This window comes from Pseudonaja textilis, chromosome 9 (genome assembly GCF_049901715.1).
Source record: "Pseudonaja textilis isolate UNSWEBS1 chromosome 9, rPseTex1.2, whole genome shotgun sequence".
Lineage (NCBI taxonomy): Eukaryota > Metazoa > Chordata > Lepidosauria > Squamata > Elapidae > Pseudonaja > Pseudonaja textilis.
In genome coordinates, this window is record NC_141998.1 from 2,706,998 (window position 1) to 2,730,829 (window position 23,832).

General features: G+C 41.1%; 3 protein-coding genes across 3 annotated transcripts in view; 2 read left to right on the forward strand and 1 right to left on the reverse strand.

The window, feature by feature from the left end:
* POLM (DNA polymerase mu) overlaps positions 1-4,601 on the forward strand; it is a 28,865-nt gene extending 24,264 nt beyond the window's left edge. Inside the window, exon 13 of the mRNA XM_026715099.2 lies at positions 603-4,601. The gene's annotated coding sequence lies outside the window, so the exon portion shown is untranslated. The remainder of the gene's footprint in view (positions 1-602) is intronic.
* LOC113445764 (heparan sulfate glucosamine 3-O-sulfotransferase 1-like) lies at positions 868-4,601 on the forward strand. The gene has a single exon (XM_087938836.1). The coding sequence runs from the start codon at positions 868-870 to the stop codon at positions 1,804-1,806; it is 939 nt and encodes a 312-aa protein (XP_087794962.1). The 3' UTR covers positions 1,807-4,601.
* On the reverse strand, positions 3,380-16,730 carry LOC113445765 (histone H2A.V). The gene is made up of 5 exons (XM_026715102.2): positions 16,314-16,730; positions 9,163-9,240; positions 6,747-6,860; positions 5,372-5,501; positions 3,380-4,675 (listed from the first exon to the last, which is right to left on the reverse strand). The coding sequence occupies exons 1-5, from the start codon at positions 16,314-16,316 to the stop codon at positions 4,614-4,616; spliced, it is 387 nt and encodes a 128-aa protein (XP_026570887.1). The 5' UTR covers positions 16,317-16,730; the 3' UTR covers positions 3,380-4,613.
* Positions 16,731-23,832: the final 7,102 nt, after the last annotated feature.

Consider the following 23,832-nt stretch of genomic DNA (forward strand, 5'->3'; position numbering starts at 1 on the left):
GAGGGAAAGGGCGGAGGGGGTAAACTTGCCCCATTCTCCCCACGCGCGTCGCCCGGTCACCGGCCTGCTTCTTTCCACTTCTTTCTTCTTCTGCTTTTGGCTGCACGCAAGGAAAGCAGCGGAAGTCTTTCTTTCTCTCCCCCAAACTCTGCCAAAAATGAGTCTTTGGGACCCTGCAAGGCATCCCTGCTCCAAGAGGCTGCGCCATTCTGGCGGAGTTTGGGGGAGAGAAAGACTTTTGCTGCTTTCCTTGCATGAAGTCAAAAGTCTCTCCTCCCCCTCCCGCCCGAGAACGGAGCTGGAGACGGTATCCTGTAATCCCAAATAAAGAACGGTCGATCAGTAGGAAAACGGGGCGGGGAATTTTCTTGCAGCCGTTTTGGAGGGGATTTTCCCAGGGTGTCTCTGGTCCGCAGGATTTAAAATTATGAGTTTGGTGGTCCCTGAGGTCCAAAAGGTTGGCTGGTTTAGACTAAGCGGTGAAACCCAAACCTACATCTGCGTGTTTAGATTTGCTGCGCATCATTGGCCTTTCGGGAACAGAATAATAAAGAGTTGGAAGGTCCTTGAGCTTTTGTGATCACATTTCTATCTTTTTTCAGGTGGCAAGAAGTTCTTCAAGCAAACGTCTTTCTGCTGAAGGGTTCCATTTGCAATTGCTGTGAGTCTGGGCACTGGAATGTGAACTACCAGCAGTGGACCTTGTGAACGTGGAACATAGTTTTCTATAGAAGGATCGCTTCCTAGCTGGACGGCGGTGGTGGGGGGATCAAACTGTCAGCAAGCTCAGAGGATTGAGAATCGCAGAGTTTGTCCTCTACTGCATCGGTTATCCCGGCCGCTTCTCATCTTGGAGGAGGCTCAGAGATGGGCAGCGTTTGCCTGCTGCTGCTGCTATGTCTCCAGATGTGTGGGATTTATTCACAAGAAGGACGCTGGGAGGCCAGCTGGCAAAGGAACGACTCCGATGTCATGAGCGACCTGCTGGAGCAGTGGAAAAGGAACGACTCCGAGGCCCTGGATGAGGATTGGAAGCAGCGGCTCCCCAAAGGCATCATCATTGGAGTGAGGAAAGGGGGCACCAGGGCCTTGCTGGAGATGCTGAGCCTGCACCCCCAGGTGGCCGCTGCTCACTCCGAGATCCACTTCTTCAACCTGGAAGAGAATTACCGGAAGGGATTGGATTGGTACTGCCAACAGATGCCCAATTCCTACAGCAGTCAGATCACCGTGGAGAAAACGCCCGGCTACTTCGCTTCCCTAGAGGCGCCCGAACGGATTTACACCATGGACAGATCCGTGAAGCTCCTCTTGATCGTGCGGGATCCCGTGGAAAGGCTGGTGTCCGATTACACCCAGATCCTCTACAATCGCAAAGCCCGGCGGAAACCGTACCAGTCCCTGGAAGAAATCCTGGAAAGGGGTCAAGAGCTGAACACCAGCTACAAGGCCATGCAACGCAGCCTCTACGCCCTGCACTTGGCTCGGTGGCTGGAGTTCTTCCCGACCACACAGATCCACGTGGTGGACGGAGGCGGCCTCATTCGGCAGCCGCTCTCAGAGATGCGTCACGTGGAAGAGTTTCTGGGGCTGGAGCCTTACCTGGGGCCCAACAACTTCTATTTCAACGAAACCAAAGGCTTCTTTTGCCTCCAGGCCGCAGGAGAACGGCACTGCCTTGACCCGTCCAAAGGCCGGCCTCACCCCACCGTGGATGAATTACTGCTGGAGAGGCTCTGCACCTACTTCAGTCAGCACAATGAAGACTTTTTTGCCATGGTGGGGCGGACTTTCAACTGGTGCTGAGTCTGGCGTGGAGGCCAAGCTGGGCGTTCCGTGGATATTTCCACCAAAAACTTTCCCATTTTTCTTTCAAAATGGAAACTCAACTCTACCGCTGTATGGTAAACCGGTTTGTAGAGTCAAACAGCCAAGCCTGAAGCTGGAGGTTTGAAGATCCTTGGGGAACCACTTGAGACACTATCATTTTTTTGATAAAAGTGGTTTTAACTTTTCTAGCAATCCCAGCAGGTGAAGTTATGCTCTTTATGGTTATGTTCCTCCCCCCCCCGCAACCCCCCCCCTTTAGCTAAAGCTATAGGATGTAGATCCACTGTTCCCCCTGAAAATCTTGTATTGAATGAGCCACGGGGAAGCTCTGTTGCTGACCTATGCCCCCATATTCCCACAAACAGCTTGCAAGAATGGAATCCAGCGTCTCTTTTCTAGCCAATACTGGATTGATTCAACTCTGTAATCCAAAGGTCTCCAAACTTGGCCACTTTAAAGACAGTTATGCTGGCTGGAGAATTCTGGGAGTTGAAGTCCACAAGTCTTAAAAGTGGCCAAGTTTGGGATTCTGGGAGTTGAGGGTCACAAGTCTTAAAGTGGCCAAGTTTGGGGACCCCTGCTGTAAACTAACTTATTTGCATGCCCATTTAGCTCATGCAGTTCTTACTGGCAGGGACCCCCAGAGTGTCAGGTAAGACTTTTTGGCATGAGAAATAATTTAGAGTTTAAAATCAGGCTTTTTTCCTCAGTGGCCTTTCTGTCCAAGAGACAGTGGCACTTTGATTGTGGGCCTTTAGTACTTCTTTCAATCAACACCTAAGAAATAATGAGTAACTTAAATTAATCCTGGAACCTACAGGTATTCCATTGCACTCACATCCATTTCAGCTATCTGCCTAAAAATGTGGCCAACAATAACCTGTAGATCTTAGCAACAAGTGTATTAATTTCTGCACTGTGATTAATGCATTAAACAGCCTGCAAATTAGTTGTTTTCAACTCCTGACAAAAATAACCTTTCACTCCAATCAATCCTTTCTCTTTTATTTATGTTAGAAAACAGCCTCTTTCATTAGCAAAGCATTGTTGACATTGTTAATCCATCAGCAAAAAATAAGCATTTTAAGTATGGAAGTTCCAGAATCAGAATCGAGCCAGAAGGGACCTTGGAGGTCTTCTAGTCCAGCCCCCTGTTCAAGTATTTCGGACAAGTGGCTGTCCAGTCCCTTTTTAAAAACCTCTGGTGAGCCTTCAGTAACAGAAGCCTCGTCTGTTCTGTAGCTGTCAGTCCAGGTTATCAGTTACACCGGAGAGGTATTGATTAACGTTCCTAAGAAAAGAAACACCCTCCTCCTACTACAGCAGTGCTCATCGGCTACCACACTGTTACTGAAGGGGCCTCTGGGGGGGAAATCCTATGCCAAATTCAAAGATCTAACTTTGTTATATAAATTATCGCCTTTGTTAGGACAGCATTTTATTAGATTACCAGTTACCATGGAATCGGCAAATGTAACGCAAAGTCCCCAAATCCGCATCCAAACTGGCCATTGCATCTAACTTCCCTAAATAATTTCACCTCACTCACTTTTACCATATGTAGCATTTTTTGAAAACTATTTTAATAAGGACAATGTTTATAATTACTTACAATGCACAGGAATATAGTGAATAGTACTTAAAAAATACAAATAGCCATCCACACTGATAGGAATGGAGAAACCACCGAAATCCTATTTGACCTCCTTCAATCCAAATTTCTTAACAATAATCTCTTTTAAAGACTGTAAATCCTTATAGTTTTAGATATCTAAAACTGTAACTAAACTTATCTAAAATTACTAATCACTAATCAGAGCAAACCTGGAATTATAACTGAGATAACATTTTATTCAAATTAATTTGAGAACAACTATAGTTAAGCCAAGAATTTGGAGATTTGAGATCATTCTGCCATGATGTTTAATCAGCAACACGGCTACAATTCTATTGCGTAAAGCAGTTCTGAAAATTAATAGTGGAAAGAAACACTGGTTCTTGTTTAGAGGGGTACCAAAATGGTAACCTTTCCAGTTGTAATCAAGGCAGCATTGCTCCTTTAGCATTTTGTTACAGAGGAAGAGTTTTTCAGAACAAAACAAAATAATAATGAAACAAAAGCAACTGGGCTGGTGCAATAAGACAGCAGTATTCCCTGCCAAGCCACCACCTTCAGTGAGATTATCAGCCGTGAGCAGCAAAATTCAGGATGGACATCTTTGCTAAGGTGACAGGGCAACACTTTCCATGTTTGTGCAACATAGGAATTTAGAGAAAAGATTTTAGGCAAAAAGATTTTTTTTTTTTAAAGTATTGTTAAAATTCATAAAAGTTATTTTAAGTGACATCAAAATCTGGACTTTGATTTCTATGTTAATAAGCAAGAGTAAACAAAGTTAATCATGATTGTGGCTATATCCAATTTTAGAATGTGTGACTGTTCTAAACATTTCAATTTAATTTTACTGGATTTATCCCTTGTATACCAGAATGACACACAAGAATAGGTTTTGTAAAAAATGGTTTTATCAGTTCCATTTTTGTATAAAACACATGGGAGAAACCTAGCCAATCAACACACAAATTGCTGCCACATAACAGGGTACTTTTTTGTTGTTGTCAAACTTTAAATCTAGAACATACAAATGTTTTAAGTCTACAGTCAATTGTCTATGCTCTTCCATTTAACTATTCTTTTAAAAAAATTCCACATATCCCCATATTTCTTCTGTCCCAATTACAGTACAATGACAGGGAGGAAGCGGGCTGCCGGAAGCGCCTCTTTACGCAGTCTTCTGCTGTCCCTTCTTTCCAATCAAAGACTTGTGGATGTGAGGAATTACGCCTGCAAAGAGAGCAAAGGATGAGGAGACAGAGCCACGGTCACATCAAGATTTAAGACACCGGTCGATACTTATACAGCCCCGTCAACGTCTCCTCTTCTTCCCTCCCCTATCCCAACTTCACGTTTTCAAGCAACTGTTATTCTTTTAATTGCACACTTCAACCAATATTTCAATCTAAAAGGGTTTTCATGGAAGAGGAAAATGTCCTTCTACTGCTTGGAGGACCCTGAACAGGTTAAGAGTCGGAATGCCTAAATGTGAAACGAATACGCTCAAGTGGAGGCTGTTTGCGGATAACAACACACTGTGTGAATGTAGAGAGACACAGAGCCAGGACCATCTGCTGGAATGTCAGCTACTACCAGAAACATGTACCAAGAATGACTTATTTTTGGCCAACGACAAAGTCAAGAATGTGGCTTCGTTCTGGCAGTTTAAAAATTGATCAGGATACGGAAGAGGAATAGAAGACGGAGTGTTCTTCAGGAAAGACTACACAAAGTTTGTTCTGCGCTTCTATTAAAATTAACACTGGGAACACAGCACTGCTAAATAAATAGTCTTAATTTAATTAAAGACAAATCATAAGGATGAAAGTATAGAACTGATGTATATATAAAGTAATACCCTGTACAAAAATATGAGCTGGAACCTTTTATAATAATACAGAATTCAGAAGCTATGATGATACACACCTCCACCAGCAATGGTTGCTTTAATAAGGGAATCCAACTCCTCATCACCACGAATGGCAAGCTGCAAATGACGTGGAGTGATACGTTTTACCTTGAGATCCTTCGAAGCGTTGCCTGCCAACTCCAACACCTGTTGGAATAAATATAGCGGCATATTTTAGTTTCCTAGGTTTTTTAAAAAAAACAAGCTTAACTTACGGTATTTTCATTTTTGCAAATAGTGGTAAACATTTTATAATTCTGGAGGAGGAGGAGGAGTGGCAGAGTTAAGAGGGATCAGCCTAGAATCCCCATGTAGCCTTGGGATTCAGCTGAGCCTTATCTAACTCTAAGCAGGTGCTGACCATTAGCTGAGAAGAGCCCTGTGCATAGATTTTTAGCAATGAATCGGTTTAATTGCACTTTCACATGTGGAGCTGGCCTTTCGTGCTTGACACTTTCAGAGTAATGATACAAAGGGTTAATATTTCTTACAAGAACATCAGTTTGTGTTACATATATGACTGTTGCAAACTTGATAAACCCTTTCTTATAATTCTGATCTAGAATGTTGATATGAATATTACAGTTATACTTATCAATAAGATCCACAATAGTACTAAAGTGTTGCACAAAATTGGCAAACGGAACAACGGATTTAAGGGGAGAAATAGTTAACTGCAGCTAAGATCATTACAGAAAAGCTAAGAGAGTGATAAGAGTGATTTTTCTAAAGTTTATCATGTAACAAAAAAGAATAAAGGCTACAAGAATTAAACTGGAGATTAAAACTGTTGGTAGCTGTTTATGGAATTTGAAAGCAAATACATAGTTGGATATAAGTATGTAATTGATACTTTTGAATAATTGTAGCAAAATGAAGATAGATAGATAGATAGATAGATAGATAGATAGATAGATAGATAGATAGATAAAATATATCTATCCAGCTCATCCCTTTTTACTAGTGAAAATATTTTCTTTGATGAAAAACATGCCTCCTGAAGTTCAGTTCAGAACAATGCATACACTGATGAGCAATAACTTCATTATTACATACGTTCTTTTCCTCAGAAATATTTGTAACAATTTACAAGTTTAAATGTTTTAAAAACATAAGGGAGAACTAATGGGAACTTACGCAACCTCTTCTAATTAGAACAAGTATACATCAGGGTTTGCTATTTCAATATTTTCTGGTGTGTTTATGATGTTTATAAATATAAACAGAACGGTGTACAATAAAATAGCTTTTGCAAAAAAAATTGGTAAGCTTGCAAACAACTATTAGATCAAATGAAATAAATATTTGGGAAAATGAAGAACTGGTAGGTATAAAGAACTGAAGCATTCAATACCCAAACATTAGAGGAATACCAATATTCCAGCAACCTACCTCAGCAGTGAGGTATTCAAGAATTGCAGCACTGTACACTGCAGCTGTAGCGCCAACTCTTCCATGGCTTGTGGTGCGAGTCTTCAAGTGTCTGTGGATACGGCCCACTGGGAACTAGAAGCAAAAGGACTTGTTTAGCATAGATGCCCTTTCAAGAGGCTTTGACTGACTGTCCGTATCTGTGACCTGTTTCCAGAGAGGTAGAAGGCACTTGATCCAGGCATACCCTATAGTAATGTATAGTCAGGATGTAAGTGGCTGTTTGTTTTTACACCAGACAACCAAATGCCAAAGTACACAAGTACACTGTTACTGGAATTGCAACTAAGAAAATGACACAATTTATTTGGCAGGGTTCAAGGTGTAGACATAAAAAACTGGAGTTGTCTGGTATAAGATTTATTGATAATGTTGGCTAACTAGCATTGACTTATTGTATAAGGTTAATTCATTCATAAATGGATATAGTTTTTTTAACTTTAAAAATATTAGTGTTCTGCAAACCTAAGGCTATGCAACAGATCTTGCAAGATCACAGGATTAAATCCCACATCAAAGTAATATGAGGTATAAACACTATAATACCACCAGAATGCTTTTACTGTAGGAAAGAACATGATTTGGCAAACAATTTTTTTTACTAACATATTCCAATTTCCAAATTCCCATCAAGAATTAAGATGCCAGTCCGTGTTTATGGCAAGAAGAGGTTCCTCCTTAATGCTACTTTGTTATGAGTCAATAAAAGAACAAAAACCTGTACAAAGTCCATATATTTGGGGCTTTAACTATAAACAGCAAACAGCTGGTGCAAGAGAAGGGAAACATTCTTTGGGCCTTAGCTTCTGAAATAAGACTAAAATATGGCATTAAGGAGCTTCCTCCTAGAAACTAATGTAACATTTTGGATAGGTAAACTTAATTTAGGAACCCAGAGCTCCGGAATGAGGACTGTTTTAGTAAAGACTAAGGAGAAGTCTTTTCTCTTTCTTAAAAGATGTAGGTGGAAGCCAGTGAAACAGTTACATTGTAGACAGGTCCAAAACAGCCTCCTGAACTTCAAAGATCTGCAGAAGCAAAACTCTGATGGAAGGCCAAGGAATCAGCAAGGAGGATGAGCTGCTTCTTATGCATGGCTGCAACTGCTGGAGAACAAATATCTTCCTGAGAAATTCTTCTAAATACCCAGTTCAGTGAAGCGTATTTCTTCCTCAGGTGCTTTTAGGCACAAAGTACGGTCCTGACTGCTTTTAAGTTCTTGTTGCAAGCATTCTGATGTGGGCTTGCTCCTCTGACATCTGACCTGGAGTGTCTTCTAGAGGAGACTTTGGAGAATATTTTTCATTCTCCTGGGTCCTTTATCCTAGTGCATGGATAAAGAAATGTGGAATCCCCTCTCTAAAGAAAATCACTTGCCTCGGATGACTGGGTCACTGTTTTAGGTACAAGCGTTCCGATATATAAAACAGCTTAAGTTCATTTGGTGGAGAGAAAAAGCACTGCTCACTTTATTCAGCATCTCTCAAGTGTCTAAAGGCAGATCATCTTTACACAGCTGAAAATCAGACTGAGCCTTTGAATGGCACGAGGAAGAATCCAGTCATGCATAATTTTTTTCATTTCTGTTGCATTAAAAAATATAACCTGTTTGGGGGGAGCTTCCACAGGTTAGACCTAAACCCTATGGCCTAAAGTTGTCCACCATTACCACCAGTATGAAAACATCTTTGCACATCTTCCCTCTAATTAATGACCAACTGAAAAGCCACACAGACTAGTTTCAGGCTCTCAAAATTCTGGGCAACCACCAGATGCTGCCATCTAGTGCCAACTGAACTTTTGCAGCCCAGATTTGATAGCTAACAAAAGGCAACTTTCTGTTGACAGAATATAGCATAAGGAAAACCGATTAAAAAGAAACTGCAAGAACTAGTTAAAAAGAAAGCCAAGTTGCACTCCAATCGCCTGGAAAAAATATCTACTAAGACTTGGTTTACTACAGACATAAAACCAACCAGAGTGTTTTTTTAAGTGGCTAGGACAATATAAGCCAAACCACAATGGGGCTTAATTTTATATGTCAATCAACCTTGGAAAAGAGAAGGAGGCAGTTCTAGCCTTCCTTCACCCAGGTAAACAGACTTTTAGAGATGCTTAAGAATTCTCTCTGACTGAAAAAGCAATTAAAACAATATATTACAAAATTAAAGAAGTTAAATCAGCATGGTTGGCTGAGGAATTCTGGGAGCTGAAGTTCAAAGGTCTTGAAATTACCATGGTTGGGCACCCCTGAATTAAATAATATATAATGAATGCTTCTATGCCCCAAACAGAGAATGCCACGCTCCCCAAATTTAATTAGGACCGTGAGAAAATACAAATAAACGTGTCTGTGAAAGGCTGCCTGAAAACTTACCTGAAGTCCAGCTCTTTGTGAGCGAGATACTGCCTTTGCCTTGGCCTTTCCACTGTCTTTGCCAGCCTTGCCTCCAGCCTACAAAAAGCGTAACAGGAGATCAGTCAATCCTAGCGAGACTTCCATAATGCCCATTGTGTTACTACTTTTGAAATGCATGTCACATGTTCAAATTTAGTAATGACCTTTCTCCAACTCATATTTAAATCTTGATGGAATTTTTCAAAAGGAAGTACATTCTTCAGACTTTTCCTGTCACAATGCAAACATGCAAACAAAAGTATTTTGAAGAGAAAAAAAACAGGATCAAACATTGGCCACAAGTTAATCTAGGCATATATCCAATTTAATACTGTAAACATATGTAAGCATGTATATTTGGGGACATTAATTCAAGAAAGAGTTTTAGGACAGCAACATTAGCTTATGTTTACACTTACAAACAATGGCTGATTCTCTCAGACAACCAACTTTGCAGGTTGGTTTGGTTTTGTCCAAGATCAAGTCACAGAACTTGAAAATATATCACATCATTTGTACATGCAAAACTAACCATTTATACATATACTGTATACATAACTTATATATGTAAGAAAAGAAAGCCTATAATATTAGCTCTGGTTTCTCTTCAAATCACATAAACCACAACATGACACAATTATTGTTGTGGAGTAAAAATGGACTTGAGCTCTTACCAAATTCAAAACCATTATATTGTTCTATTATTTGAGTGGAGAGGGTTTTTCATCCTGGTCTAACCTACAGCCCAGGAATTCCTTCATGGTCTTATAATCTAAGCATTAGCCAGGTCTGACTCCGTATCACTTTCTGAGATGGGCCAAAATCTCAGGAAGTTGCAGGACAAAACCAGCTATTTTTAAACAAAATCTTATACATGTCAAAATATCATAGTATCCAATATCCAAGCCCTAAAACTATGTTTTAATTTTATTATTTTTACTCCTGCCCCCCAAATTAATCTAAGTGGATTCTTTTACTAAACTTTTTTTTCTAACTGTATATGGTTGTTATGAAATGCATGTAGGACAAGACTTGAAGCCAACACACAGTGAACCTTTTTTTCCATTTTCATCCTTTGTGCCCAAAGAAGATATTATGACTTTCAAAAAAACAATTCATTTAAAAGCAATTCATTCTCCAAAGCTGTTGGTTACTTAGTGTTGCTTATTTAGTGTGACTTACAAGCATAGATACAACTTGCAGCTGTTCTCAATAGCTGTTGGCTGTACAGAGAGATAAATTAATGGGAACAGTTATGAACACATTAACCTATTTATTCCAATATATGTGAAATGGCCCATATTGACTTTTTATTTACATGTATAGTACTGCATTATTCATTTACTTGATTTCTGTAGCCACTCAATTCAACAAGTGACTCTTACAACCCCAAATCCTCTTATTGTTGCATCACAATAGAACATTTAATAGTCTCTTTGCCTTGAATTTGGGGAAAATTAAAACACATTTACCAATCTTCTTACACTTAACATTTGTTGCGCGCGCATGCGCGCGCATGTGTGTGTAAGAATACACTGGAATTAGTCCCAACCAGAATATTAGGCAGGTGGTCACAAAAAGGGAATTTTTAAGAACTATGACTACTTACTTTCCAAAGAGTCCTTTCACCCAGGAGATTTGTTTAGAACCAAGTACATCAGAATTTAGTTTAGGAGATTTTTCTTTTTTAATTACAATTTCTACCTGGCTGATTCTAACCCTATCAACCGTTTCCAGAAGTCTAGCTATGCAGAAGCTTATCAGTTAACAGCAGCTATGTCTAAAAAGGAGGTCCTATATCAGACATCAACTTTTCCCAGGCTACTAGAATCGCCTGAAGAGTATTCAGCACCAGAGGCTTCAGCAATATTGTCAAAATGACACATTCATGTATAAATTCCACTTTTTATTCATGAAACACCAAAATGCACATACAAAGTGGGGGAGCTCATTTCCTACTTTGTACACTTGGAACTGCAACCTTGTATAACTTTCTCTAAAATTATTCTTGTATCACCCAACTTTTTCATATCTTGCCTCTTTACACTTCCCACAGTTGTTACATGTGCAAATATTACTCACTTGCGCAAAATGCTATAAGAAATCCTTTTTCTGGTTATGCAATTTTTTCATCATATGAGGGGAGTTTATTAATAAATACAAGTGACAGTGAATTATCAAGACATCAGTTCTTTAAGCCCCAGACTAGATCTTTCTTTACATCAAATAAGGAATGTCAAAACTCCTGTTCAAAACTCAAGCAGATGGTCAGTTTTACTTTCCCCTAATTAGCCTTCCTTGCATCCATTCTTCAAGATAAGCTTTAATGGTAAAAGATATTTAATTCATGTGCAGATAAAAATGTGTCCCAAGTTAGATTTTGGGCTACAATATCCTTAATTGCTGCCAGCCATTAGTATCAATACAGCAATTATTACAATTAGTTTATTAATCTGGAATAGTGAAATAGTCAAATAGATTGGTGCTGCATTCTATCCTCTAAAATACAATCCCAGACCAGACTCCCTAAATACACTCCTAAACCCAATTTACTCTAATATGCAATGTTAATTCTAAATATAAACAGGCAATTGCCAAATTGTTTATTTTTGTAACACTATTATTGAACCTACTCTAATTTTATAATTTTAAGCATAGATACAAGACAGATGACAAGGCATAAACTGACTTGTAAAACAAGATTTAAATATATTTATTTTCAAACAATACTGAATATATATCAAATTAAGGGGGGCTGTATAAAGGTCCCATTTTAGTACTATCTCACAGTGATAGTTATGATTGAAAGTTTTTTTGTAAAAATACAATGAAAACAGTTTTCTAATGGCCATTCTACTATTAGGTGCATCCTATTCTAAAATTATTGGATAAATTAGCTACTACCCAAGCACATGTGGTGGGATGCAGGCAATAGTATATTGTTTTTGCAAGATAGGCTCTAGATTCAAGGTCCTAGCTTCCAAAAATAATAGTGTAAATGTTCTTGGAATAAAACAGGAATTTATTTCATCCATCATACTGGCTAAAATACCCAACAAGTCAGCAATACTATCCTTATCATATACAGAGAATGCTCCATGCAGTGCAGATATAATGTAGGTGGGTAACTTAATCTAATTCTTTAAATTCCTAAAAATATAAAGAAAAAATCTTGATTAACCAACACCAAGTCTCAATTTTTCATATGTTCTGGTGGTTACTATATAGGACCATGTACACTAAACTATGGGCCTATATAGTATCTGCATAACATGGAAAACTGAGACTTGGAAAGTAAATGAACTAAATGGTAAACAGCATGAATTAGCAAATGAAAAGAATGAAAGCAAAATAGATACCTTGTGTACTTGTGAAACTAAAAGAAATATAGGTTTTGTTATGAATGAAAGTGCTAAAAATATATCAATAAGTATGAGTAAGTGGCATCTAAACTGTGGATGCATATGAAACAGGAATTCTTATTGGGGAAAACACAGTTGCATGCAGCATTCTAATGACCAGTGATAACGAAAGAACCAAATATGAATTTTGGAAAAAGTACACAACATTCTGAATAAATGCACTCATGGTGAAAGAAAAAACCCATGATTTTGATGACATAAAATGGAGAGTTGGAAACGAGTTCAAGACAGTAGAGATTGGACTATCTGGAAATCTATGAATGAAATTACTGTTTTGGTATTTGATTAAAAAAAGATGTTTGTTTTAAATACACAGTTTAAGAACTGCATTCATAAGTACACACAGAAGGAATGAATATAAACCTAGAAGTATTTTTGATTATTCATAATGAAAGACTAAAAAAGCAATGAAAGCTACAATGTTGACGAGAACTTTTGAATAGGAGACATTGTGTTAAGACTGGATTTTTGAAAAAATGGATATGAAAGAAAAAGAGGACCTGAAAGAAAGTAGAATGGCCATATGAAAAGAAAGCATGGGTTCTGTATGTAAGAAAACAGATTAATTTCCCCAATGAATGTATAGAAAGTAAATTTAAGGAAAGAGGATGTGGAAGCAACTTGTAACAAGAGTAGAAATATTATAAATTGCTACATAAGCACCTGAAGTTATACAAATGAGAAATGTGAAAAATGTTTGCTATAGGCAAGAAAAAGTGCAAAAAAAAAAAAAAAAGAATTGTTGTGAAAAATGAAGATGAAAGATATTGTGTAAAGCATATAATGACAAAACATATTGCTGCAAATAATATAGTTAGAGAAAGGAATTATTTTCTCATATCGAAGGCCAAAATACACAGTAATAAAAAACTTAAAAGTATATACATTTAAAGTGGCAATGAGAAAAGTAAAAGGAATGGTGTATATGGGAGTGTTATTGTTATGTCGAAGTGTGAAGTTGAACCAAAAGCTGTAACTGTTACTGTCAAAGAAAAAAATCGTTGAGAAGAAATTCCCAAACACTGGATGTTGAAAAATGATAAGACTGCAGCTGTTGATGGCATAATTGGGAAAATCTTAAAATGTGGCAGTGGTTTATTTATGGAATGGCCATGCAACTTTTTTTAACATGTGAAGACTGTATCTAAAACAATACATTACAGAAGTGAAGCGTGTGTGAAAACAGATGGAATGTTTTACAGAAGATTAAGTATAAGATGAAAACATGTGATATTTCTGTGGTGAACATATTTATGCATAAATGTATGATACACTTATGGTACTAGCAGAGATGCTTTAACTACATACACAAACATGCACGCACTTTTCTCTGCGGATGATGGCATGCTATTAGCTGAGAATAGAAAGTATTCTCAACAATTGACAGAAAGACTGCGTGATGTAACAAGTAATGTTATCTCAAAATTACATATCAAAGACAAAAATGTAAACTTGAATTCAGAGAGTTTGAAGATGTGCACATATTGGCAGAAATAAATGGATAGTAATATATGACTTGTTGTAATGAATATGTATCAAAAACCAAAACCAGCCTGTGGTCATATTACTATCAAGATGAGAACTGAGTCTGTAGGAACACTGACCCCCCCCCCCCCAAAGTCTAAAGCAGGGTATAAAGTAAAATGTGAAGAGAATGTACTGATGCTGAATGAATTAGAATGATGATCTGCCAATATAAACATTAAGGTGGCATGGTCACAGACCAAATGTATGAAGATCAAATCCCAAAGCAAACGTATAAGAGTGACTGAATGGATACAATTGAAAAAGTTGTTGGTTGGTTGGATGGAGTTGATGAAACCCACATGAGGAAGATGTGAGACAAGCTAAAGAAACAAAGAGCATGTATGAAATGGTGGTAGAAGCAAGGATGGCTTAGACTAGAGAAAGTTATGAGAATGTAGTTCATGACCATATAAATTTTCTTTTCTCACATTATTCATCTATCATCAAAACAATCTATTTCTCACTCCCCTTCTGCACTTTGCAAGTAACACAGAATACCATTATTGTACATATTATCTACACCAGGGCTGTCCAACTTTGGCAACTTGCGCACTTCAGCTCCCAAGCTGGGGAATTCTGGGAGATGGTCCACAAGTCTTAAAGTTGTCAAAGCTGGACACCCTTGATGCCAGATGTTCTACTTGCTGCAAGTTATTAACCAGAGAAAGAAAGAAAAAAAGCGACCATCTTGAGCCTTCTAGCCAAAAGCAACCTCTCTCTGAACAGCAAAAATGCACTTTACAGAAATCATATTGCATACAAAATTATACCTAATGTGTAAATGATTTTTTTCTGTTTTAATTGCAATAGGCGCACGAACAAACCGCTTTAAACTCAATGTAAATTGAGTTCTAAACTTGACTGTAAAAAAAAAAAAGGATTTCTGCAATAAGAGTTGTCAAAGTCTGGAATGCCCTACCTGATCCAGTTGCCTCAGCTACAAAGGGACCTTACTTCTTGCGTAAGGGGGGGGGGGGTCCGTAGAGGGGGCGTGCATAAGTGCACTAAAGTTGCGTATGGGTCCCTGTCATTGTATTTTTATTCTTTTATTCCAATAAATAAATCAATAAACAAACAAACAGAAACCTCAAGCTGGAAAAAAAGTAAAAAAAAAACCTGCAGCTGCGGTATTTATGAGCCTATTGGGAAGAGAAAGCAGGGCACCCCCACACCCCCACATACACCCCAAAAACAAACTTTCCCAAGCAACCCCATGATGTCATCGGGGAACCGAGGGCTTCGCAGCTCAGCCAAAGCGGACGAATATGAAGTACCCGGGATGATGGGGGTGGGGGGGGCAGAGGAAGAACCCCCCCCTCCCGGCCGCCGTCCTCCCTTGAGTCAAAAATAAGGGGCGCGGGGGGCGAGAGGGAGAAGGAAGGTAGGAGCCGCCGCCGCCGCCGCCGCCGCCGCCGCGCCACTTCCCTCCGCGGCAGATAGGGGCTGCAGCGTGCCAGGCTGTCACCGCCGCCTTCGGCAGGACCCCGTCAGCCGGGCTCTCAGCCCCGCGCGGGGAAAAAAAAGGCGAACACCCGCCCGGCCGCTTTGGACGTCCCGGCCGGCGCCGCGTTTTGAGGGCGGAGGCGCCGCGCGCGGGAAACCGAGGAGCGCCGGTTAGCGGCGTGTGGCTCGGACCGTGAGGGGGGTGGTGGTGGCGGTGGTTGCAAGGCTCTTTTGGCGGGGCGCTGACTGACACTCCAGGCCGGGAGAGGGGAGGGCGAAGGGGGTGGGTTCGGCAGTCTTGAGGAGAACCGCGGAATCTTTCTCGTTCTCCGCCCCGGCGGGCCGGCCGAGATGAGGCGCTCCCGGGGCCAAAGGGAAAGGCAGGCAGAAACCCCCCCGCGCGGCGCGGTTAACCGAGAGGCGGCGCTCGCCAAACGGAAGGAGGAACCGCCGCCAGCGGCGCCGCTTCGCTTTCCGGCCGCCCCAAAGAGCAGCGCGCCCGCGGGAAAAGACGGCTCGGCCCGACGTTCGCTTAACCGGAACGACTCCAAACGGAGCGGCGCCGGCTCGAAGCTCCCCCACGCAACCCCACCCGGGAGCCGTCCCTCACACGGCCGGCGTGTGAGGGAATCCCCTCACGAGCTTCCCGCCGAACGGGAACGAGGCTTTTTTCCCCCCCTCACCCTCACACACTTCGCTGTGGCCCGCTCGTCGCGCGGCTTTTTCGGCCTTCCTTACCATGTTTGCGTCGCTCCTGGGCGAAGTCCGGTCCCGATTCCGCGCGCGACCCGCCTGCGAAAGTCGAGAGACAATAACCCGCCTGGGCGCGAGGAGGGAGCCTGGCCTGCCGCGGCCACCTCGAGCCAATCACGGCTGCCCGTGCTAGTTTGAACCTCCCGCCTTGACCAATCCAATTAAGGCTTCTTACTTCCTCGCGGAGGCCCCGCCCCGCGGCCCGTTTAACGGCTGTTTTTTTTCCACCAAACACCAACCTTTCCCCCCCCCTCTTTGCACACGGCACGTCAGAGCGAGAGCGAAAGGGAGAGGCGGAACCAGAGGTTGCCCCGCCGCCGAAGGGAAAGGTCCGAGTGACAGGTTTGAGCTCCAGTAAACGTGAGGAGAAGCCGTTTTTTCGAGGGCGGCACCGATTGAAGGGCAGCGCCAAGAACCAATCGGCAGCAAGCCGAGTTTCCCGCCCATATTGTGACTTTCCCTAACTCTCCCCCCTTGTTTGTTTGCGCGGAGAGGGTTAAAAATGGATCCTGGAGCCCGTTGACAGTTATATTCTTCACACAGGGAGGACGGTGCGCTCCAGCCGGGGTGCTCCATAACCTGATCCCTACGTGTGGGGATAGCAGTCCCGTCGCTGACAGGAATCTCTTCGGGAGGCAGAGCTTCCATTTCTTTTTCCCCGCCAAAAACGGCCTCCTCCATATCAACCTGAGGCGAAAACATCTGACGTTGTGAGGGGGGAGGCCCCGCGGGATCCCTCCTCTCGCCGCCTTTTCGCGGAAGGGAGCCCCACCGAGTCCACCGGGGGAAGAGAAGGAGGTCTTCGGAGGGAAGACGCGCCTAAAAATTGAAAGGGGGTCACGGGGGTTCCCGATACCCTCCGGTGGGGGGGTTGAACTTCAATTCCCATCATCCCCAGCGCCTTCCCGACCCCCGATGCCTTGGAAGTGCCTGGGTGGCATATCCTCACTCGCTCCCTCGAAGGAGAGAAAGAGGCGAGGCGCGACGTCGAGGTGTCCCGGGACCTCGCACGACCAGCGGTGTCGGTCGGGGGTCCGGAATGGCCTCGGGTCTCTTCTTTGAGGTGGGGTCCGACTAGACGACCTTCCGAGATCCCTTTCCAGCCCTGCGATTCTGTGTTCTGTGATAGTAAGGGATGGGACGACTTTTGGTTTTAGTTGTACAGGTAGTCCTCGAATTACGACCACAATGGAGCCCAAAATTTCTGTTGCTAAGGGAAACGTTTGTTAAAGAGAGTTTTGCCTCGTTGTTGCCATCTTTCTTGCCATGATTGTTAAGTGAAACGTTGCATGTGTTTATTTAGGAACACCGTTGTTAACATTGACTGATATAACCATGATAAATGTGAGTTGGTTGCCAAGCATCTGAATTTTGATCACGTGACTGATGGGATGGGATGGGATAGAATAGAATAATGGAATGAAGAATAGAATAGAATAAAGAAATAGGATAAAAATAGAACAGAATAGAGAATATAGAATAGACTACAAAATATAGAATAGAATAGAGAAATAGGATAAAAATAGAACAGAATAGAGAATATAGAATAGACTACAAAATATAGAATAGAATAGAGAAATAGGATAAAAATAGAACAGAACAGCAGAACATAATAGAGAATAGGGTGAAACTCGAAAAATTAGAATATCGTGCAAAAGTTCATTTATTTCAGTAATGCAACTTAAAAGGTAAAACTAATATATGAGATAGACTCATTACATGAAAGCAAGATAGTTCAAGCCGTGATTTATCATAATTGTGATGATTATGGTTTACAGCTCATGAAAACCCCAAGTGCACAGTCTCAGAAGATTAGAATATTACATGCAATCAATAAAACAAGGATTGTACATAGAACAATATCGGACCTCTGAAAAGTATAAGCATGCATATGTACTCAGTACTTGGTTTGGGCCCCGTTTGCAGCGATGACTGCCTCAATGTGGCGTGGCATGGAAGCTATCAGCCTCTGGCACTGCTGAGGTGTTATGGAAGACCAGGATGCTTCAATAGCAGCCTTCAGCTCTTCTGCATTGTTCAGTCTCATGTCTCTCATCTTTCTCTTGGCAATGCCCCATAGATTCTCTATGGGGTTCAGGTCAAGCGACTTTGCTGGCCAATCAACCACAGTCATTGAACCAGAATTTGGTGCTTTTGGCAGTGTGGGCAGGTACCAAGTCCTGCTGCAAAATGAAGTCAGCATCCCCATACAGCTCGTCTGTGGAAGGAAGCATGAAGTGCTCCAAAATCATCTGGTAGACAGCTGCGTTGACCCTGGACTTAATGAAGCACAGTGGACCAACACCAGCAGATGACATGGCTCCCCAAATCAACACAGACTGTGGAAACTTCACGCTGGACTTCAAGCATCTAGCAGTGTGTGCCTCTCCATTCTTCCTCCAGACTCTGGGTCCTTGGTTTCCAAATGAGATGCAAAAGTTGCTCTCATCAGAAAAGAGGACTTTGGACCACTGAGCAACAGACCAGTTCTGTTTTTCTTTCGCCCAGGTAAGACGCTTCTGACATTGTTTGTTGTTCAGGAGCGGCTTGACAAGAGGAATACGACATTTGAAGCCCATGTCCAGGATCTGTCTGTGTGTGGTGGCTCTTGATGCGCTGACTCCAGCCTCAGTCCACCCCTTGTGAAAGTCCCCAACACTTTTGAATGGCCTTTTCCTGACAATCCTCTCCAGGCTGTGGTCATCCTTGCTGATTGTGCACCTTTTTCTTCCACACTTTTCCCTTCCACATAACTTTTTATTCATGTGCTTTCATACAGCACTTTGGGAACATCCAACTTCTTTTGCAATTACCTTTTGAGGCTTTCCTTCCTTATGGAGGGTGTCATTGGTGGTTTTCTGCACAACTGTCAGGTCAGCAGTCTTTCCCATGATTGTGATTCCTACTGAACCAGACTGAGAGACCATTTAAAGGCTCAGGAACCCTTTGCAGGTGTTATGGCTTCATTAGCTGATTAGAGTGGGAGACTTTGAGCCTAGAATATTGAACCTGTTCACAATGTTCTGATTTTCTGGGGTTGTGGATCTGGAGTTCTCATGAGCTGCAAGCCATAATCATCTCAATTATGCCACATCACAGCTTGAACTATCTTGCTTTGCATGTAATGAGTCTATCTCATATATTAGGTTCACCTTTTAAGTTGCATTACTGAAATAAGTGAACTTTTGCACGATATTCTAATTTTTTGAGTTTCACCTGTAGAATATAGAATAATATTACATCAATCGGCATACATTAAAATGTAATTTCATTGCATACCACTTTCAAATCCTACAATGCTAACAAACTGTTTTAAGTCAAAGGACTACCTGTGTTTGGTCAATTAATCCTCTTTTTTCCCCAGACAATCCTATGAGATGGGTTCGGCTGAGCAAGAGGGTTTGGTCCCAAGTCATCTAAGGGAGGCCTAAAATCCCAGCCTGCTCGGTTAATGGAGCAGATGGGGAACATAGTTTAAATACTGAGTATATTAGTTTTATTTCAACAATGAATGAGAGGTTTCAGTCCTGAAAGAAGTCAGCTTAAAAGGACTGGAGCCAAATAGGGCTTTGGATAGAAAAAGTCTTATGCACTGGGCTATAAAGTATGCCCGTGCTACTGATCAAGCACTATTTTAATGCTTGCTCCAAAATACCAAAGATAAAGTGTCAAAATCCCACATATTTTAGCCTATTTAGGGGAGGAGGAAGAGGTTATTGTGTTTAAACTGTATACAGTAATTGAAAAAAAATGGACTGCACATACTCGTGCATTTCATTTAATTTGGCATATGGGTTGAATGAAATGTTCTTAAACAATGTTCTTATGTTAGTATGCGATAGGAACCCAGCCTTTTGGTCTTCATACTTTAAGGAAGTATGCAAAGTTTTGCATCAGTGTGTGAATCCTACATGTCTAATTTTATGTGCCTATTTTAAAGAAACCTCCACATATCTGGAAGTTACAATGTTATGACTCACTATATTAAGCTATTGTTTTGTTAACTATGATTTATTGAATACACCACAATGTTTGATTCACAATGCTAAGCCACAGGTTTTGGCTTAGAATTCAATCAATGCAGTATATTCATTAAAGCCTAGTTAAATTTAACCATGACATAGTGTGATATGTGAACCTTAAGCAGTTAATATAGTCAAACATTGAAAGCCATCAGACCACACACAAAAATATTGGGGAAGAAAAGCTATTTTGATTGTGTAAGAAATTCTATATATAATCAAATCATATTTAACATTAAAGTAAAAAAAATGTGTCACTAAAGCCCTTTACTGTAAATTTAGTCCTTGTTGCAGCAAAAAATAAAACTCCATTTTTCTTGTTGGGATATAAAGTCTTTTGTTTTCTGTTCTTTTGATGCTAATTTTGTTTAAAATTTATTCTTTTACCACCAATAATAAAATACAAAACAAAGAGAAAGAAATAAAATAGACTAAAAACACCCAACACTAACAACAGAAAAAAGGTGTCCAAAACTAGAAAAAAAACTAAATACCCCGAATATATTGGTGCTAACTTTTAAATCATTTTCAATTTGCTTATATCTACAAGTGCAGCACTCCAAAATGGATACCGTAGTTATTTCAGTAAAATGATTACTTCTTATGAACTGTCATGCCCCTGGTGGAGTCGGACTCTGAGGAAGAGGAGGAACAGCCTGCAGGGAGTGGGAGTGGGGCTCCAGAGGTGGTGGAGGAGGCTGGGGAAGGGCAGAGGCCGGCTGGGCAGTCAGAGGAGGACCCAGGCCCATCCCCTATCCGTCCTAGGTCACGCAGGGAGGAGAGGTTCAGGGAAAAGCGAGGTCTACTCAGGAGGAGATTACCATGATCCTCCTCGTGGCTTGTAGGTGGGAGCTATGGTTTGCAACTACGCAGTTAGAATTGCTGAAGTCAATTAGTGTTCACCTTGAAAGAGGCTTATCTTTGTTGGCATTCTTCCCATGGACTTTTCTCAGTTATTTTCCTGGAGTTTATAATTAGTTATCTCGGCTTGCTTCAAAACTCTCATCAATGCGGTTGGTTTTGGTTTTCTGTTTGCCTCATTATTTGCTTTTGTGACTTTAAACTGCCTAATAAAATAGTGAAGTCTAAGTTGAAGGCATTACCGGACTTTAATGTATGTTTTGGGTTTGGGGTTATTTTGAGAGACTACGGGTCATCACATGAACTATAATTCCAGTAATACAGCCACATCTACATTTTTTTGAAACTACCTTACCCTGAAGTCTTGTATTCAGCTTGTGGTCAACCACAGTTTTGTTGCCTTTTATATTTTTGACGGGCCAAGGAGTCCTTAAATTCAATTCAGAATAAACAGTCCTTTGTAAGTTTATTCATTGAGTCTAAATGTAAAACTTTATATATATATTTTTAGCTGAATTCAATTTTCATAATACCATTTAGTGTATTTTGTTATGGTGATTGAATTTTATTCTCTGCATCATCTACAGATTTGTTCTATAATTTCCATCAGATGCAATAAAATTCACTGGCCATCAGAGGGCACACCAGACCACTGCAAATATTGAATGTGGCTACTGGTAATATTGTATTAGTTAAGTTTAACAGGTTTGTAAGCCCCTGAGATGTTCAATGAAGCAAAGTGTGTGTGAGTGAATGAATGAATGAATGAACTAGATACCATCTGAAAAGATGCGACGGTTGTAGGTGAAAAACATGATCATAAGTCACTTTTTCAATGCCGTTGTAACTTTGGTCACTAAATGAACTTGTACTACTTGTCTTTAGGTAGACTCTGGATATGGATGGATGGAGAACTGGGACATTTCCAATTAAATATATTTGGGTGTAGCAGTCTGAGTGCAGCCCCATTGTGCCCCATTTTACAACCTTGGTCTTGCCACAGTTGTTAAAAGTGAGTTGCTGCAGTCAATAAGTTAGTAACCCATTTGTTAAGGTTGTAAAAGGGGATTGCATGACCTTGGAAAACAGCGACGGTCATAAATATGAATCAGTTGCCAAGCGACTGAATTTTGATCATGTGACCATGGGGATGCTGCAAAGGTCGTAACTGAAAAACAGTCATAAGTCACATTTCTCAGTGCCACTGTAACTTTGAATGGCCGCTAAGTGAACTATTGTTAAGTCTTTGACTTACAATAAAGTCTTCAACTTATGACCACAATTGAACTCAACATTTCTGTCATTAAGCAAGGGACTTGTTAAAATGACTCCCACCCCGTTTTATGACCTTTTTGCCACTGTTAACCAAATGAATTGTGGTTGTTAAACAAATCTGGCTTTTTCCATTAACTTTCCTTGGCAGAAGCTGGCTGGGAAGGTTGCAAATGGTGATCCCATGACATCACAACGATCACAGGCCAGTTGACAAGCCCCTGTTGATCATGTGAACATGGGGTCACTTTGTAACTTCGGACAGTCGCTAAATGAATGGTTGTAAGTCAAGGACTCTCTACTTCTCTACATATACCCAGGTGTGCTGGAACAGAAGAGATCTCAATTTTTTTCCCTCTTTGAGCTTGCTAGTTAAGAAGTCTGGGATGTAGCACAATATGTCTATTGACTACAGTAAGTTGACTCTCAGGACAGCTACCATAACTGGCCGCAGTTATTTGAATGGCCAGCAGATGGAACCAAAGAACCTTTGATGCCCATTTACTGCCCTCCAGTGGTGATCCAAATATCTGCAGCCCAAGTAATCCAAGCCTCATCCGTTTTATAGCTTGGATACAAACTGATTTCCCTTGCCTGAGATTCCTTTTCCAGGAGTCTCAGGCCTGAGTTTGTGTAGAACAAAAGAAAATATTGCCCCGATGCTCCAGAAATCACAATATCATTAGCTTGATTGCATATATTGCTTCAGTGCCAGAACAGCTGACTTAGTAAGGCGGGGAACGTGTGGGTGAAGCTGAACTTTCCCAGTCTATTCCAGTCTGTCTCAAAACTGTTTCCTTGCAGCTGGCATGGGCCCACTGGGTTGTTGAATGTTAAAACCCACCCGTCTCCTAGAAAAATAAAACCTTTTTTTGAACTATTATAATCTGGCAGACGGTACAGAATAATAAAAACAAGGACAAACAGGCTGAAAAACAGCTTCTATTCCAGGGCAGTAGCTCTATTGAATTCTGCTGTATAGTGCAGTACTGATGTGGTATTGGGGTTTTTGGGTTCAATGTGTGGAGGGCGAAGGATGTGTGGGTTTATTTTCATGGTCATAGCCATGATCTGCACTGAAGATGGTGTTTGATTTCGTTGTACGAGGTGCAACGAGAATAAAGTAAACTAAACTAAATTTTAGGATATACTAAAAAGGCAGAATATTTCCCCTAAAAGAGAAGTAGACACTCAGAGAGGCGGAAACTCAGCCCTCCCCCACCTTTGTACATGGGCCATTAAGGTCAGTCTATTCTACATAACAAAGATCTACCTCCTCCAGGCAGAGCCATTCCATTGCCCTCCATTGCACCACCCACCAAGTTTCAACCAAACTTAGCAGGCAGGCA

What these genes read in the sequence shown, in the direction of transcription:
- LOC113445764 (XM_087938836.1), top strand. Translation starts at nt 868, where the DNA reads ATGGGCAGCGTTTGCCTGCTGCTGCTGCTATGTCTCCAGATGTGTGGG.
- LOC113445765 (XM_026715102.2), bottom strand. An exon ending in CACAAAGAGCTGGACTTCAG is followed by an intron (nt 6,861 to 9,162) that starts GTAAGTTTTCAG and finishes TTTTGCTTCTAG; the next exon opens with TTCCCAGTGGGCCGTATCCA. An exon ending in AGCAACCATTGCTGGTGGAG is followed by an intron (nt 4,676 to 5,371) that starts GTGTGTATCATC and finishes CTCTCTTTGCAG; the next exon opens with GCGTAATTCCTCACATCCAC.